This window comes from Octodon degus, unplaced genomic scaffold (genome assembly GCF_000260255.1).
Source record: "Octodon degus isolate 3935 unplaced genomic scaffold, OctDeg1.0 scaffold00047, whole genome shotgun sequence".
Taxonomy (NCBI): Eukaryota; Metazoa; Chordata; class Mammalia; order Rodentia; family Octodontidae; genus Octodon; species Octodon degus.
The window spans coordinates 7,906,680-7,926,093 of NW_004524623.1; the positions used below are offsets into that span (position 1 = coordinate 7,906,680).

A 19,414-nucleotide genomic window follows, 5' to 3' on the forward strand; every position below is an offset into this window, starting at 1 on the left:
ACATATTTATACATAATTATTCACCACAAGTGTATTTTTTGCTTTAATTTAGCTATTTTTATAATTTAACTTAGTCTGTATTTGACTATATTAATTTGATTTTATAATAAAATTGTAGTTAAGATAAAGATGAAAACATCACTTGTCATGCATGAATAAATTTTTGTTTGCTTGTGCATAAATAATGATTGCTATTTTTAAAAGCTTGCATCGAAAGATTTTGCCTAGTGGCATATTCAATATAGATTTTGTTATTTGCTGCTTATCATTTCCTATTTAAGAATACTTTTCAAAGAAGAGACAAATCATCTTAATGGACCAAAGCAAAATAAATAACATGTACTTGTTTGGGCTATCCCTTAGTTGTCATGTTCTCCATTAGGAACAATAAATGGTCTTTAGGTAACAGGTTCACTACGTTGGCAATCAGAACATGGAATAATTGGAAGTTTCAAACTAACTGATTGGGAGACTCTAATAAACACTGTGGAGGAAGCCCAGGAATAAGACAGATTTCAGCCTGGCTTGCCCTAATGCATATTATCAGAGGATCTAGGGCAGAAGAACACTGTAAGATGAAACACTACCAGGGGACCTGTCTCAGCAGCATGAAGCACGACAGGAGGAAAAGTAGAAGGCAAGAGTGCAAGAGGCCATGCCTGGAAGAGGTTGCCGCTGCCCTTTTATTTACTTATAACACCCTTATGTTTTAGATGGTCAATTAACACTCTTTCTAATTTTCTAGTTTTTACCTTGCACCATTGCTGGTCTTCCCGGATGGGCATTATGTAATATTTAGACTTCCTTCTTACATTACCTACTCTCCACACTGATCAAAGAGGCTTTGTATTCACGAGTAGTCTTGAGCTCCAGATTCTGGTGTAACCTTCTGTTTTTGTGTCATCAAAAGTATTTTGATCTGTACTTTGCACATAAAATAACAAGAACAATTCTCATTGTGTTTTTATTATTGAGTGTTCACCACATACTATGTGTCGTGAAAATACAATGCACTTTCTCATTTAATTCCCACATTTCTATGAGGTGGGTATGTTCTTAATTTTTTTTAAAATATATTTTAGGGAAGGGTCTACCAGGGTGTTCAGGGTCTCACTACTAGATTGGACTCATAGTGATCTGCCTGTATACAACGTCCCAAGATCTGGGATTACAGGCATGTGCCACCATGCCCAGTCTTAATTGCAGTCTCAGCTCACACTGGGGGTGGGGCCGACACAGCAGGCCCAGGGATCAAACTCCCAGTCCTTGCACCTCCTTGCAGGCACTTTAATCTGCTGAGCTATTTGGCTAGTCCTTTGTTTTTAATTTATATAAAATCTTTTATTCATTTGTTTATTTGGTATGCAGTCTCACTACACAGCTCAGACTCATAGTGATCTACTTGTCTCAGTCTCCCCAGTACTGGGATTATAGATTATAGACATGCACTACCACGCCTTGTTTTGGTGGCCAACTCAGCACAGGGCTAGCATGGCATGGCATGCAGTACTGGGATCAAATCCAGGTTCTTGCGCTTGCTAGGCAAGCACTTAGATTGTTGCACTATCTCCCAGCATAGGTGGGCATTTTTAGTCACCTCTCTTTGAAGAAAAAATTAGTCAAAACTCACAAACATGACATAAAAGGAAAAGACAGCAAGAATTTGACCCCATACATTATTTCACTAGCTATTTTTTTTTAGCCACTTCCAATGTTTTTTGCCTATCCTGGAAAGCTTACTGGGGCCCTTATTCTGGACAACATTTAACAATAATAATATATCTACACAGTTACAGTTACATTGTGATCTCTGTATCCCTCTAACCCTCACCCTTAGTCTGCACATTTTCTCCTTAGTTCAAGTACATAAGAACTCTTATGAGCCAAGCACTATATTAAGTTTAGTGGAAATCCCACTATTTTCCCATCAAAAAGTCACAACCAAATCTAGGGTCCATTTCCTTTCAAGAAACATATACAATAATTAGGAAGCTAAATTTTGCATGATGATCTAATACTTATTTTTATGAGTGTCCAAGATTCTTAAAAGAATCTATGAAGTGAAGGGCTTACATTTTCATCTGTTTCTTCTCTCTGCTGGTCTTGTCTCCTGTTCCTCTATCCTGATAATCTATGGACTGCCCTCTTTTTTTCTTCTCTCATCTACCTACTCAGAATTACCTGCTACATCTGCATCTGGGATATTTCCTAGATCTAGACTTCTTGGAATTGACCAGTCTGAACTATAGGCTTGCATTCTAATTATTGCTGGGAAACTTTATCTGGGAAGAGAACTTTCCAGAAGGTTTTATCTCCTATATTTCCCTGAAACAAAAGAAATAAACAAATTATTTCTACTATCTATGTTATCGGAATCATACTGATAGAATATAAAGATTTGGTTTATGATGCCAATCCAGTCATATACAAGCAGAGCAAGATGCCCAGAAAGCTCAATTATATTTTGGCACTTACATTAAAGGTAAAACCTCATAAATTAACAAAATAATGTGCATTATGTAAGAGGATGAATGGTTAGAAAAAAATAAGTAAATACATAAAGAAGACAGGAAAGATAGAAAGACAAATTCACCCACTATATGCAAAAATAGTTCTTAACAACTAGAAAACTAATAGGTAATTTTAGAGACACAACTGCCAGCTCTAAGTATATGCTCCAAAGAATACACAGTCTTATTTATCTGTAGGTTCTATTTTTGATATTATTGTAGCGATTATGGATTAAGAAAAAAGATTTTTCTGTTTCCAACATAAAAAGGAAGGTCCTAAAATAGAACATTTTATGCTTCCTGAACAGAGTTTTTTTTTTTTTTTTTTTTGGGTCCTGCTTGCTTCTCTGACTGCTTGAATTATCGCTCTTGCTGAAGGTTTAGTATGTGAAATATACATGATTTACTCAAGGGAAAAGTCAGGTCTCAGAGTACTTGGTCTGTAGAACACAGTTCTCAAGGTAGCTTTCCCTACGATCTGCTCATTAAATTATTTCAACAATATTAATTTGGCAGTTTCTATAAGAAAGAACACTAAATTTGTTGTATTCTAACATTTATTCCTTGGGATTTGCTGCCTTAAATCAAAGAACACATTGAGAATATTTTGACATATAAAACTAAAATCTATTGTATGACGATATTTTGGCAGAATGATGTTGCATAAAATAAAAATGATTGAATAATGAACAACAGCAAAATATAAACTTTTCGAGACCAGGAATCAAGATATCTAGGAAACAACAACTTAGCAAAGAAGAAAAAAGTCGATGCATGGAAATCAACAAAGAGCCAACACGAAAGCTAGAAACTGCAGAGAAACTGGAGGAATCTGAAGACAATGCAGAGAAAAGGTGAAGTAACCTGGAACGCTCGCCGCAGCTCCTAGCACGGAGGCTCTGTCTCTGCTGGGAAATTCCCAGAGAGGGTGAGCAGTTCCAGGGAGAAACAATAGATCAGATCAGCATGCCAGCACCATGAAGACCCCATTAATTTGTAAACTGCAAAAGCGGTGTGTGATTTAACTGCAAAGCCAACCCCTCCTGCAGGGCAGGCTAGAGTTGGAGAAGAAACCCAGTTCAGCGCCCGCCATATTTGACAGTGTTCAGTCTGAACAATTTGGAAAATGGTTAATTGTTTAAGACTGGGCTACTCAGGAGGGAATCAGAAGCTACAGAACTACTGCACTTCAGGGTTTCTGGAGTTGGAGTGACCCTACCACACTGCCTGGCCACAAAAGAGTCACAAAGAGGGGTCAGGTAGATGTATACACCCTTCACAAATGGATAGGGGCGGTCGGATCTTGGCACAGAGGCAGAGACATATAGAAAGTCATGGACAGCACATCACTGGGAAGCAGACACTCCCTGAAGAGCTCTCATGCTAGCAATGAAGTCCACTCCCCTCAAGCACACATGCCATGCAAACACGAAAAAGCAAGGCAACAAAAGCCCTCTAAACACCCCTCCATTTGCCCCAAGCTGATCCATGGGGAATAATGGGGAGAAAGTGAAACAGCTGGAGCTATATGAAGTGATAAATGAGGAACCAGATCAAATAAGGTGCTCATCAAGCTCAAAGATGGTATGACTAAGTAGATAAATGCCTTTAAAAGGCTGTGGGCCAGGGATATAGCTCAGTGGCACAGCACCTGCCTGGCAAGAAACCAAAATAAAAACAAAAAGCCAAAACCAAAACTGAACTGTGGGGCAACGCATGCCTCTTATCGAAGGATTTAGGAGGCTGAGTCACCTGGTCTCCAAGACTTCAAGGTCAGCCTGGGCTACATAATGAGTTGAAGGGCAGCCTGAACTACAAAGTGAGACCCAGCTTCAAAAGCAAAACAAAGCAAACAAACATGATCAGTGAGCTTAGAGAAAACACTAATAAAAAAACTTGCTAAGCTAAACAAAATAATATGAGATAAAAAATTCTATTGAAAGCATATGCAGCAGGGCTGAGGAGATAGCTCAGTAGTTTAAGCACCTGAATGGTAAGCACAAGGACATGGGTTTGATCCCTGGTACCGCATACCACGTGGCCCTGGGCTGAGCAGGCCACTAAAACTGTGTGTGGTAGCACACACTTGTAATCCCAGCTCTGGAAAGGCTGAGACAGGAGGATCACTATAAGTCAGAACTGCATAGTGAGATCTTGTACCGAATAAATAAATAAAAAGATAAAAAAGAAGACAGAAATTAAAATAAAAAAGGAAAAAGATAGTATAGGCAGAGGAAGTGATCAGGGTGGAGATAGTGTCAGAAGCAGTTCTGACCGCATACAGCGACCATGTACTCAAAGGCACCATAATAAAAAGGAAGAGGTTGTGAAAAATGGACTCGGCAGTTAATAGATGGTACAAAGAAGAACAACCTAATATTAATAGAAATTGGTGAAGAATCAGAAGATAGCACAAATAGAATCAAAAACTGTTTACAGAAAAAAGAGTGGCAAGTTTTCCAAGCATGTGGAAATAGTCAACATATAGATAACTAAGGTCTATAGAGCCCCAAATAGTCACAACCAGTAAACCAAAGTGAAAACAAAATCCTTCTTTGTTACCCTTGTGATGCATCATATTTGAAATCCCAGAAGTCCTATACAAAGACAGAATCTTAAGAGCTATTAGAGAAAAGCAACTAATCATTTAAAAGCTAAACCCTGTAGAGTTACAGAAGAAGTGCCTGACTCATGGCTCTGGAGTATGAACTGTCTTTCAGAGCTGGAGAAACTTACATCCGCCTGAGGACTGGGGGACACAGAGGACAGCCACCATTAAACTTGTGGCCACTCCACTCTCTGTGGCCTGCTCTCGCCGTGTGGAGCACGCTAATGTTTCCTAACTTTATTTGCAGAGCATATTTCTTCCTAACTCACTCTGCAGAGCATACTTCTTTTCCCTCCTTTAATAAATATAAAACCTTGTCCCCTCTCAAAAGGACCCTTTAAATATCCTGTAACAGGCGATGAAGTCAAAGCAGTAATAAAAAACCTTCCAATTAAAAAAAGCCTAGGACCCAATGGATTCACTATTGAAGTATAAAGAACATTAGTGAGTATTTCTTCAAGTCTTTAATGAAAAGGAAAGGGACAGAGCACTGCCATCCTCATTCCTGGAAGCTAATATTATCTCGATTCCCAGAGCAGACAAGGCCTCAACTAAAAAGAAAACTACAGGCCTATCGTCTCTTTAATGAACATAGATGCAATATGTTCAGCAGATATTGACCAACACAATGCAACAAATCATTAAATATAATGCACATTATGACCAAGGAGGCTACCACCCCCAGATGTAAGAATGGTTCAATATATGCAAATCAATGGATGTAATACATCATATAAATAGAACCCAGGACAAATATCACATGATCATCTAAATAGATTCAGAAAAAAAAACCCTCAAAAGCCAACTTTCTTTCATGATAAGAACCGTGAAAAAGTAGAGATAGAAGGATCTTGTCTTGAACTGATAAAATCTCTTTATGTCAAACCTGCTGCCAACAACATATTAAATGGGAAAAATATTGAATGTTTTTCCTCTAAAGATGGGAATAAGACAAGGGTATTCACTGTCATGATCCTGTTCAATAAATTACTAAACTTTATCCAAAGAAATCAGGTAAGAGAAAGATATAAAAGGAACATGCAGAAGGAAAATGAAATCAAACTATCCTTACTCAGATTACATAGTCCTTAACTTGGAAGGTCTAAGAAATTACACCACAATGTACTCCTTCTATGAATAAAACAAATTCACTAAGGTAGCAGGATATAAAATCAATACACAAATATCAATAACATTCTTGTACACTAATAATGATCCCACTCAGAAAAAAAGATTATGAAAATATTGTCACAATAATTTTAAGAATGTTAAATAGGAACTAACCTAACAAAGGAAATGAAAGTTTTCTACCATGAAAGCTATAAAATTATGAAAAAGGTCAAAGGGACACAAAAATGGAAAGATACCTCCTTTTCTTGGATGAGCATAAAACCAATATTGTCAATAAGGGCATACTACCCAAACTGATCTATAAGTCTGACTCCTAATCAGAATACCAAGAACAATCTTTATAAAACTAGAAAAATGTTCCAAAATTCTTTTTTTTTTTTAAATTTATTTATTTATTTATTTATTTGAGAGAGAGAGAGAGAGAGAGAGAGAGAGAGAGAGAGAGAGAGAGAGAGAGTGTGTGGCCAGCTCAGCCCACCAGGGGGCAGGGCTGGCTGGCATGTGGTGCTGGGGGATTGAACCGCGGTCCCTGATGCTTTTGCTAAGCTTGTTCTAGTAGGTGCTTTAGACCACTGAGCCATCTCTCCAGCCCCAAAATTCTTAAAATTAATATAGAATCAGAAGAGAACCAGGATAGCAAAACAAACCCCGTGCAACAAGAACAAAATGGGAGACACTGCAACCCCAGATTTCAAGTTGTGTTATTACAAAGCTACAGTGATAAAAACAGCATGGTGCTAGCATAAAAGCGGACATGTGGATTAATGGAACGGAATAATGGACTCAGAAACAACCTTGTGCAATTCAGTTATCTCATCTTTGACAGATGGGCCATCTTAGAATAAAGATAGCCTCCTTAACAAATGGTGCCAGGAAAACTGTATATACAAACACTGAAGATTGAATACAGACCTAGATCTCTCATCATGGTAAAATCACCGAAGACAAGGACTTCATGAAGAGAATCCTGATGAAACAAGAAATGTCATCATGAATCCAAAAATGGGATAATATCAAATTAAAATTCTTCTTTAGAGTAAGGGAATCAATCAATGAGTAAAGATATAACCTACAGAATGAGAATTTTTTTCACCAACTACTCCTCCAGTACAGGATTAAAATCTAGAATAAAAAACTAAAAAAATTAGGTTCCCAGAATAAAGACATAACCAAAAAGGGGTAAATTAAATGAGTAGGCACTTCTCAGAAGAACAAATATAAAAAACCAATAAATATGTGAAAAGAAAATATTCCATATTTCTTGCCATTAAAGAAATGCAAATTGAAACAACACCAAGACTATATCTTTTTCTAGAAAAAAAAATTGGTTGTCATCAAGAAATTAAATAATAACAAATGTCATTTGAGAGATGGGAGGAAGAAATACTTCTACACTGTTGAGAATGTAAACTAGTACAACCACTATGGAAATCAGTGTGAGATTCCTTAAAATACTAAAAATAGGAATTCTACCTGACTCTGCTATTCCCCTTAGGTCTCTTCCTAAGCGTATTAAGACATCATGTTAGTGTACAATGAAATGTACATGCCAGGGTTTGTAGCAGTACAGTACCTGGTAAGTAAGTGTAGAAAATAGCCTGAAAGTCCATCAACAGATGAATAGATAAGTAAAATGTGTTATCTATGTATGTGGTATATGCAAAGAGTTAGGATAGATACACAGCTACTTTCTCTTAATTTAATGAGAAGAAAGGTTTGTACTAATAGTTTTTGTGGACAGGATATCATGTCTACATCTTGTACTATGAATAACCACTACAAAGACAACAATATGCAATGTATTAATTATTGAAACTGTCCTACTAACCTGTTTTGATACTGTCTCATTGCTATTTGTTTCTCAATGAAATTAATAAAAACATATATGTGGTATATAAACGTGGCATAAACACACAGCTGAACAAAGAAGGATGAATTTGAGTCATTTGCATTAAATGAGTGTATCTTGAGGCAACAAGATTAAGTGAAATAAATTGAACACAAAGCTTGAGCATCATAGTGTTTCTCTTATAGGAGGATCTCAAAGTATTAGCAATTTAATGAACAAAATAAATGGCATAATAGAAAATGGAGATAGATCTTTTATAACTGGGATGGGGGCTAAAATATGGAGGAAATGGGTAGGGAAGGCAGGAGATCTAGATGTAAAAAGAATTAGGATGCAATATGTATTATATATAATATAGGATTTATATATATATATATTTTTTATTAGGTGTCATACTATATATATTATAGAAGATAAAAGTAATCATTATGTAGTGCAATCATGTATAAATAAAACTTATTTTATGTATTTGGTACAGGGTCTACAGGGTCTCACTATGTAGATGGGACTCATAGTGATTCTCCTGTGTTCAGCCTCCCAAGCACTGGTATTACAGGCACGTGCCACCACGCCCAGTCTCAATTGATGTCTTAGCGCACCCTGGGGGCTGGGGCTTACACGGCATTCTGGGGATTGAACCCTGGCCGCTGTGTTCTGCCTAAGCAGGTGCTTTCATCTGCTGAGCTATCTGGCTGGCCCTAAATAAAACTTTTTAAAATTAAAAATAAAATAGAATTCAGTGGTGTTGAAAATATAAATGATGTATAAAGATGTGTGATGCAGAGAGCAAATTGGTCAAGCAATGGCCGTGACTCATCCACATGGCTGACACCAACAAAGGATCTACAAACTGTGGTACAGGGTTTCAGGGTAAATCCTGAGGGGATCTGACTGACTTTATCAGATACAAAAGTTACATTTATTGTTATATAGGTCTTGCTTTATCTTGGTCTTAACCATTCAGCAGAAAAATATAAAAACGGGGTATAAGAAGTAAAGTCATATTAATATGCTGAGCTGTAGAAGGCTCAAGTCAACAACTTCTGACATTGCCAGTCCTATGGATAACTCACTACTATTATAGACTACTGGACCATATTGGAATATTTTGCTGAATTCACATACCTACAATATTTAAATGACAATGAATACCTTTCTCTGACAAAATTAAACAAAAGGGGGATACAAATGAATGACCATTTTGTATCTGTACATTCAAAATAGTTAGGATAGATATACAGCTGCATTCTCTTAATTCAATGAACAGAGAGATTTGTTCTAATAGTGTTTGCGACAGGATATCATGTGTGCATCTTGTACAGCGAATAAGCACAAAGCAACAATATGCAATGTATTAATTATTGAAACTGTGCTAGTAATCAGTTTTGAAACTCTCATTGCTATTTGTTTCTCAATAAAATTACTAAAAAAAATGTGTGATGACTTGCAAATCAAAGCATTGTAAAATAAGTAAAACTAGCAAGACTATATCTATGCCGATTCCATATGTGTATGTCTATCTCCTGATGACACTGGCTATCTAGTTGTTAAGGATCATTTGTATGCTATGTTTTCCTGTCCCTATATGTTCTAAGCATACTATAACTTTATAAAGATTACTAAATTACTCTCTATTGTGGAATTTAATGTACCGTGTTCAGTATGAATATCAAGTAACTTGGCTTTCTTAAGACTTCAGTCACCCTCACATTGAGTCTCTGTGACCCAGGACAAGCAGATGTACTGAGTTGTTCCATGGGGTGACTTCACAGTGACATTGCCAGGGTTTATCTTCTAGCATTTCCGGAATTCATTCCACATCCTTCTTGCTGTTTTAATAACTAGAATTGGAGAAAAGCAACAGGTGATGACAGCTCTGACTGTCAGAGTGCCACGCTCAGGAATGGAATCCTACTTCAACATTGCTTTGCAAAGAAATGGTAACATCTCAGGCAGTATATGCACAGTTTTTGAAAATTCAAGTTTGGTGTAAAAATATAAGATGCTTCAATGAGCTCTTATGATTTAATACAAAGCACTGACATTAGATTGAAAGCAAACAAGCAGAAGTTTATTCTAACTTCTGAACTATATCACAGAAATTCTGTTTTTATACCTTTTTTTTTTTTTTTGTGGAACCAGGGATTGAACTCAGGCCCTTGTGCTTGCCAGGGAAACACTTATTCCACTGAGCCATCTCCCAGCCCCTGTTTTTATACCTTTTGAAAACAAAAACCTAACTAGACTATAGTGGATTTTTATTGTTATCTGGGGGATAACCATTGTGAATTTTTAAGTTATGTCTAAGGATTAATTCTGTAAGTGAATCAAGAAATCATTTCAGTATTTATTGATTAGTTACTTTATATTCACTTTTTAAAAAAATGTTTATTATTTATTTATTTATGTGTGTGTGTGGGGGGGGGCAGCTCAGCCCACCAGGGGGCGGGCTGGCTGGCATGTGGTGCTGGGGGATTGAACCGTGGTCCCTGGGCTTTGCTTAGCTTAGCTTGTTCTAAGTAGGTGCTTTAGACCACTGAGCCATCTCACCAGCCCTATATTCACTTTTGAAAGGTAATAGATTACAACACTTTGAGCATTGAGTGGCAGCTTTGCACATATAATGATAGCCTTCTGAGAGGCTGAGACAGGAGGGTCACAAATTCATATCCAGCTTGGGCAACTTGGCTACTTGCTTGGAAATGTAATCCAGTGTAAAGGCCCTGGATTCAATTCCTACTGCTGCCAAAATAAGATGTAGGGAGGAAAAAGTAAACAAGACCATGTGATGACAAGTAACTCAGTGCTAACAAGCAATCATATTTTCTTGCCAGTATTTACAGTTTATGTACTTATAAGTCCTTTGTGTTTCTTTCAACATAAATTCATTCATTCACTTAATAAAAATTTAATACATAGTTATTGGATCTTTACTATGAGCTAGGCACTGTAATAAGGACTGGTGATACAGCAGGAGCAAACTTGGAAAATCTCAACCTTTCAGAACTCTTGAGGTATTATGATTGAATCAGGAAAAGACACGAAATATCGTAGCTAGCATGTCAGAAATGCAATGAAGGAAAAGAAAGAAGATGACCATAAGTGTATGGAACTTATGTTAGATAGACTGTCAGCCACTTATATTATTTTTATTTTCATATTTCTACTTTTGAAATCTGTTCCTGAAGTTCATCCAAACTCATTATTGATGATTTAACTAATAAAGCAAAGAAATAACTAGAAGCATCACTGTAGGTTAAGGACAAAAGAATGAAATTTTTAAAACTCACACATAATTTCCCCCCATGTCCTCAAACAAGGGCAGGGAGGGGGCTGGGGAGATGGCTCAGTAGAATAAGTGCTTGCCTGTCAAGAGCAAGGGCCTGAGTTCAATCCCCAGTCTCACAAAAATAAAAATAAAAAAAGACATAAGTACATCCTGAGAAGGAGATATCAAAGGAAAATCTCTTGATCCTAGAGCAACTTTAAGGTTGGAGACAAAGAGAAGGCCTGGATTGTTGGCAGGCAGTCAGGAGGCAAAGGCAGAGGAGCAAGAGATGAGCTCAGAAATAGGCAACGAAGACTGGGTGCGGTTGCATGTGCCTGTAATCCCAGCACTCAGGAGGCTGAAAACAGGAGGATCATTATGAGTCTGATCTGTATAGTGGGACCCTGTAGACCCTGTACTAAAATATGTAAAAATAAATACATTTTTTAAAAAAGAAGTAGGCAATGGGCAAAAAGTGATGTGCAATGCTCCCCAAATTTCTCAAAACCTAGGAATTCTTCAGGGTATTTGCTGAATGTGATGCACAGATTCCTGAGGCACATCCTCAAATTATGGAATCTTAAGGCAGATGTTCTGGGAATCTTAGATCCCAGGTTATGTGGATATAAGCCGTAGCATTGTGTTTGATTTTTATTTATATAGCAGTGGGATGGCAGAGAGGGGTGTGTGTGTGTGTGTGTGTGTGTGTGTGTGTGTGTGTAGGGCTGCATGGTGTAGTACAGTCTGACTTAACTTTCTGCAGATCATTCTGACAAAAATTGGAAAGAATGCATGCAGAATGACTAGTTAGTAGGATGTGACAGCAGTTTATGAAAGAAAGAAAGGCAAAGTCTAAATGAAGTAATGGGGCCAGCCAAATATCCCAGTTCTTGGGAGGCTGTAACAGGAGAATCACTACAAGTCTGATCTAGGAGTGAGACCCTGAACATCTTGTAGACCTTTCCCTAAAATACAGAAAAAAATAGAATAATGATAAATGAAGTAATGAAGAGAATCATTTTGTTCATGTGATAGGCTACAACAGCTACACAAGGCATCATTCTTAACACAGTGTTAAAAGTGTTTTGTACTTAGCACAAAACAAATATTGTTTATTGCTATGAAGTTTGTTTTTTGCCAAATAGCTGTCTGATTGTGCCCAAATCATGCAACACATAATGCTTTCCCACTCACCTATGTTGGCTCTTTTTCATTCTTTAATTTATTACATGGGCTCAGGTCTATATATGATTTCTTTTTTCCCATTCATCAATTGGCATTTACATGTTTTAAGATGGTGTTTGACCAACCTCCTTGCATTGTAAGTTTTTAAAATTAGATTTGTTCTCTCAGGCTTCTATACCCACTCCCTCTAAGAACTTGAGGAAACTGTCTTGGGGATAACTGGAAGAGACTGTAGTCACTCCTCACATTGTCGTGCACCTCTACCTTTCATGAGTTTAGCATCTTGGCTTGGTATTTACTGTCATGGCTTCTGCATCCTTTGATATATGGTAATACAAATTTTCTCAAGACTTGCACTTGCATTGTGCTTTCTGTGACTTTGCTGACCAAAAGCAGGTTAGTTAGCTCAAAATGAGCCTGTACATCCTCTCCTATGGTTTCGCAAGCCTTGTTGTTCTCAATATGAACAGTCATAAAAGTCATGAAGAAGTAGACAGGCTATAGGAGTTTTCACAGATTTGACAGTTTTTGGGGATACAATGTAACAGGTTCACATTCAGTAGATTGTGCTAAAAGGCAGTCTTTCTCATTGGCAAATCATATAGGTTTCGGGGCATCTTGTTGACATCTCAAGTTTCTCCTAGGTTATAGGCAATTTGCTGCCTTTCTGAGACACCGTTGGAGGGGTTAGAGGATGATCTTTGTCATTCATTGTTGTGGAAACCCTTTCTTAGGCTAAGTTTTAAGTTCTTCTATCTACCTTGTCTCTTGAAAGGGCTGTTCCGTCTTAATAAACACTGAAATTCACATACGATGCTTCAGCATATATTGAGATGCCACACTTAACTTCTTGACAGTGGTCCAGTCTTTATATAGGCAATCCCCCTTGCATACATTGCGCTTTTACTTTTTAAGTGAAAGCTTTAGGAGTGGAAGTTCCAGTTTAGGTTTCAGGTATAAGTTCAATTTTATTAATTGTTACTGCTAGTTATAAGATATTCTTTCTGACTGAATATAAATTTTCAGTGATAAAAAGTTTAAAGTTTTAAACATCCATGTTGTGATTGAGATGAAGATTGTTCTGAAAATTTAAAGCCTCCCAGGGGAAGCAGATCTGGTAGACTGGACTGTGTTCCATAATTTGAGCCCTGATGAAAATCATCTGAAATTTTCTACAAATTTTTGGTCCTTGAGCTGCTTCATTTTTCTTTCATATGTGTTAGATACTCTTACCACTTGCCAACTAGATATTTATTACCATTACACTTTCGTTGATGTGGCTCAACCTCAGTGCCACTCTGAAGGCTAAGCTCATCCTTGAGGATGTTTGATACACAAATATAAAGGTATAGTTAAACCAATTTGTCAATTGGAAAGGTGCCTAACAATTGCTTATCCACATCACATGACACAGTAAATGTTAACCAAACATCTTCACTTGGGCAAGATAGTAAGTAGGAGGGACTTTCAAAACCCTACAAATTATAGCCAGGGATTATTTATCTCTTTGTAACAACTCTCCTAAACTGGTCAGTAACAGAAACACCGTGAGGTGAGGTTCAAATCAGACTTCGAGGTGTAAATGACACCCTGTGAAACACAGTCATCTAAAGCTGTTGGCATTTTAATAGTTTTTTAAGTCAAAAATCTGATAAAAGAATTTTTGAGAATATTTTGTATCAAAAAATAGAATGTCTGACTGACTGCTGGTCAGAGTGAGTGATAAGGAAGATATAGGATTGCAGGACTTTCATAAGGACCATCTCAGCCTTCTTTAAATGTGTTTTACAAGAGCTACCACTATCCCCTCAAAGTCCTTCCTCTCCCTTCCTCCCTTCCCATCATACTCTTTCTTCCCTCCTTTCTGCTTCCTCCTTATCTATCTTTTTGTCCTCAGATCTCCTTTTTTCCAGTCCAACCTGTGCAGAAAGGCAGAATTTAGCTGAACCCTCTTTGCTGACCCTAAGTATTGTTTTTTTTTTACTCCCCAAACTTCCCAGCCTCTAGCTTTCTCAGATTTTGACTAGACGAGAACATTGTTCACTCACCTACGTTGACGTGGTAAGTCCTATGCCATTTCAGTTATTTTCATTTGTACTCCTGGGTTTTCTTCTTCCTGGTGTGTAGCCTTGCAGCCTAAGAAGTACCCTGAGGATCCCGTGATAAAAGCTATAGGATTTCCAGCAACATCAAGCTAAAGCTATTTTTTCCCTCTTCACTCAGCCTTGACCTTGAGGCCATTCATTTCTCATCTACATTGTACTTGGACAGAAATCCTAATAACAGCTTCTTAATTGAGTTTCTAGAACATAATTAGCATTCATTTGGGATAAACATTCTAATTATGCTGTCTTTCCCATGGAACAAGTAAACTACAGATTTTTCTGATTACAAAAGAAAGAAGAAAAAGGAAAAAAAAATCACTTGTGGACAAATTTTTTATAAAATGCTTTGTGGTGTAAATTAGGAATCAGAAAAGGAGGCGGGATATAGATCCTTGCTAAATCTGTCATTGTAAAACTCACTGTGAATGATAGCAAAAACAGAAAGAGGAGAAAAAAGTAATTGCATACAAATTTTGGTGGTTGGAAGTAGTTTTATTCTGTCTGGAAAAAAATCCAAATAATTCATCACTTCAAGAAATATACTAACAGTGCTCTAAATTAAGCACAAAAGAATTCATTAGTACCATTTTAGTATTTGCTGAACAATAAGGTTTGCATCGATAAACTATCTCAGAATACACCTCTTGGATCTTCTACATGCCATTTCTAAATTGCTTTTCTAGATAGAACAGTCTTTCAAATCAGCTGCTATTTAATTGTATGCCATCCCTTTCCTTTTTTGAGAAGCTGAATATTATTGGTTTTTTAAAAAAGAAATAACCCTACCACCGTGGTTTTCCTAGTAAAACACCACATGCATAAGTAGTGTAAGTAGATTACAGAAAACAGAATTAGCAATTACTGTTGCAAAATGCAAAAGCCATAGCACAGTCAGAAGCTAGGTCAAGAGAAGTTAAAGAAGAGAATTTCCCATTGCTCCTATTACTTAAAAGAAAAGGCATAGCTTCTTCATGAATCTATAAACCACAAATAGGCTAAAAGTGAAATGATCTACTAGAATTCCTCACTGATGCTTTTTACTGTCCACAACATTAATTAGACAGTTTATGACATTACAAGACAAGAAAAACTACCTCTTGAACTGTAACTCATAGTGACTTTAGGAACTGATAACAATAGATATATAATGGTCACTACAGGCAAGATCTCCCATAAGCCCTAGCATTCACACTGCCATCTCCAAACCCAAAGGCATCATTAACACTTATGTTCACTTAACAGATGCAGTACATGACTTTCCCCATCAGAACATCTACTTTTTATGAAACACACAACACACACGTTAAAGTTTTTCAGATAACCAGATAACCCATATATTTGCACTTAACAGAGTTCATCTTATGTTCTCAAATTATTATTAATAATAATAATAATTATTATTATTAATCTGAAATTGAACTCACAATCTCATGCTTGCCAGGCAGGTGTTGTGTTTCTGAGCTATAGCCTTGGCCCTTGATTTTTATTATTTAATTATCAATGCCAGGCATTTATCCAGTAAAACCAGAGACAATTTCATTTGTCCCTATTTGCAAATACTACTGGATTAAATAAATGCTCAATACTTGCTAGTTGAAAACATCAGTGAATTGATATTTGATTCTCAATATTATATAAAGTATACTGCATCTGACAGGTAAAAAAGAAAGAAAAAGCACGTTAAATTTTCATTTGGTACATAGAGCAGTTATAAAATGTAAACAGTTTCGTAGACTGATCTTGACCTAAAAGTCAGTTTACTTCATTATTCTTTTGGCAGGGATGTGAAAATAAGAACTAAATTACTGACATTTAGTTTTTTACTGTTTTAATTTTATAGTTTTAAAATTGTTTTAAAATGTGATTGACACCTCATAACTGTACATATGGATAAAATGCATGTGTGTAATTGTTGATTTGTGGTTTTGATGTGGACCTTCTGTTATGATTTTAAACTTGAGAGGACAAGAGCACCAAACAATTGTCCACAGGTGAACTGAAAACCACTAGTGGGCTATCTATGCGAGAAGATAAGCCCTGATGTTTTTGCATAAACTGGACAAACGTAGACTGATGCTCGTCCAGTGACACTAGAAATATCATCCTCCAGTTATTACCAAACTCATTAGTCCAGTAACAGAATAACTTGTGCTATGATACCTTCTTTTTAAGTTGTTTTAAAATTTATTATAATTTCAGTCAAGTGACCAGAGAATCTTATATACATACTATTTATTATATCAGGTCTGACTAAGGTTGATTTTTTTTTCATACGTATTATACAGGAGACAAGAGAGGCAGTGTAGGACAGGATCTGCTATTACTGTAGTCTTTCTAAGGTAATTTTTAACTCAAACGTTTATTAAGGATCTACTAGACACCATGTATTATGCTACAAACAGAGAACGCACACAATCTTTTTTATTTTATGGGCAAAAGGAAGCAAGCAATAATCAAGTAGCAGCAAAGATATATCAGGGAATGAGAAGTGCTATGGTAAATACTGAGATTCCACGGTAAATATTCAGTTTGTTTTTTTAAATCAACCACAAAACATCAACATCAGCATCTTTTAAACCTGGTACTTACCACCACGATTACATTTGCTGCTGGGATCGGCAGATTTTCCACTTCCAGATCTTGACCAGCCACAGCCAACAGATTGAGAGATGGGTCATATGCAGTTCGAGGAAATGCAGAATTAACGATTCTCTGGCTTTTGCCAATATGAGTTTCAGAAGGGGAATGATAGCTATGCTTATAAATCTTTTGTGGAACAATATCCAGGCTCTTTTCAAGGTCTTGTAATTGGTGGTAGATGAATGTTGGCTTCCCACTCTTCTTCGGCTGAATTGCCAAAAAGTGGTCATTATTTCTTGAAAAACATCCTAAGAGAAAAAAAGTGGGGGAAAAAAAAATCAAAGGTCTTGTTTGGTAAATTACGTAGAAATATCTAATAAAGGGAATTATCCTCTCTTGGCATAGGATAACTTGAGGACCTGCGAAAGATAATGTGAATTAGTCTCCATTTCCTTAGTCATTCCTAACATATTGAACAAAATTTCTGGTGCAGAAGTAGACAGAAATGGGTGTTGTTTGAAAAAAATTTCCATTCACCAGGTATTCTAATACTTCTTTTTAGGTAGAGTTTTTATCTTTCATGTAAACCCATAGTTCAATGCTCTGTCAGATTTCTATTTCTGAATGTTCTCCTTTCTTCTCACATGTTAAGCATTTTTATCTTGTGTAAGCTTTACCTTTTCAAATTGGTAACATTTACATGATTCTTAATTAATGCTTATCTTATATTGCTTGTGATATAGTTAAAATGTATAGTGTTTAATGCTTATAGAATATATTAAGGCCAGTGATGGAAGAAACACAAGTACATCCATGATAACAAATTCCAGGGCTGATAATTTCCACTCCCTACTTATTTCAGGATATGTCAATTTAGCTAAAGACTACCTTCCACAGCTTTCCATGTAATGAAGGATTGTCCTTGCTATTGGAATGTGACTAGGCATGATGGGAAAGAACTGAGGCCCTTCCTCCTATCTTTGTAGCTTAAGCATGATAGGAAATCAAAACAAAGGCCCAGGGGCTCTGATGATACTGGAATTACCAACCAATATCAGAATCCCACATCAGACTTCATATGGGAGGGAAATAATTTTCTACCTGTTGTTAGTTACTATCTATCTATCTATCTATCATCTATCTATATTTATTTCTTCTGCTAGGTAAATATCCACTTAATTGAGTAATCATTTCTCCTGTTAGTCACTGGTCACAGGGAAAAATAGATAACAGATATGAATCAAAAATAATACCATTATAAATATAAAAAAATACCATTAGCTTGAATAACAACTAGAAAATGAAACATAGGATCTTCTATTTAACAGTAAGCAGAATGAACAGATCAAAATGTAGTACTGGTTCCATATGATATCCAGTAGAACTAGGCACCCCAGAACCTCCCTTGGTGTGCCTGTGGCAAAAATAACCTATTCAAATACTGTGCCTATTAAAATTACTTGCGTTCTTGCACATGATTCCCTCCCCAACCCCTTATTGCTTTATCTTTACTTTCCAAATCTTGTGAGGATCTGTAACATTTTTCATTCCCTCCCCCTCTTTTTTTTCAAATTTCAGTTATTAATCAACCAAATTTTAATTTCAGTATCACTCTTAGGGAAGATACAGCTTCTGAATTACTAATCCTATAAATTCTCTTATTTTTTTAGGAAACCCTATCACAAAGGCAAGAAACCCAAGTTTATTCCAACATACAATATTCCTTCTCCAGAATAGGAAACATCTTTAAATAAGGAGTCTTAGAAAAGTTAAACTGGAATAAAAATAGCATGTCCAGTTTATTTTTGAACTCCAAGGCAACCACTTCACTGCAGATCTCCACAAAATAAACTACTTTGCTCTGAGACACAAGAAAATCATTCATGTTTCATAACTGTAGAAATTCATCTGAGACCTTATAATCAGGTAGAAAATTAGTTTTACTAAAAACCTTAATACATACCTTCTGGTCAAAAAATTTAATATACATCTAAAACTCTTTAGCACTATTCTCTATTAATAAAATGATGACAAGAATAAAAACTCCAATATATGCTATTCTTAATTCCATAAATTATGTATTTTCCTAGTGCTGTCTGAATTATCAAATCTGAGGAATTTTTATTTCATACAGAAAATAAAATTTATAGTTGTCTCAAAATAATCAAAACCAGTCAT

At 36.3% G+C, this 19,414-nt stretch overlaps 1 protein-coding gene across 1 annotated transcript in view; it reads right to left on the minus strand.

Moving 5' to 3' along the window:
• Ptprr (protein tyrosine phosphatase, receptor type R) overlaps nucleotides 1–19,414 on the minus strand; it is a 299,949-nt gene that overhangs the window by 253,093 nt on the left and 27,442 nt on the right. The window contains exon 2 of the mRNA XM_004632168.2: nucleotides 17,246–17,544. Within this exon, the coding sequence (XP_004632225.1) occupies nucleotides 17,246–17,544 (299 nt within the window). The remainder of the gene's footprint in view (nucleotides 1–17,245; nucleotides 17,545–19,414) is intronic.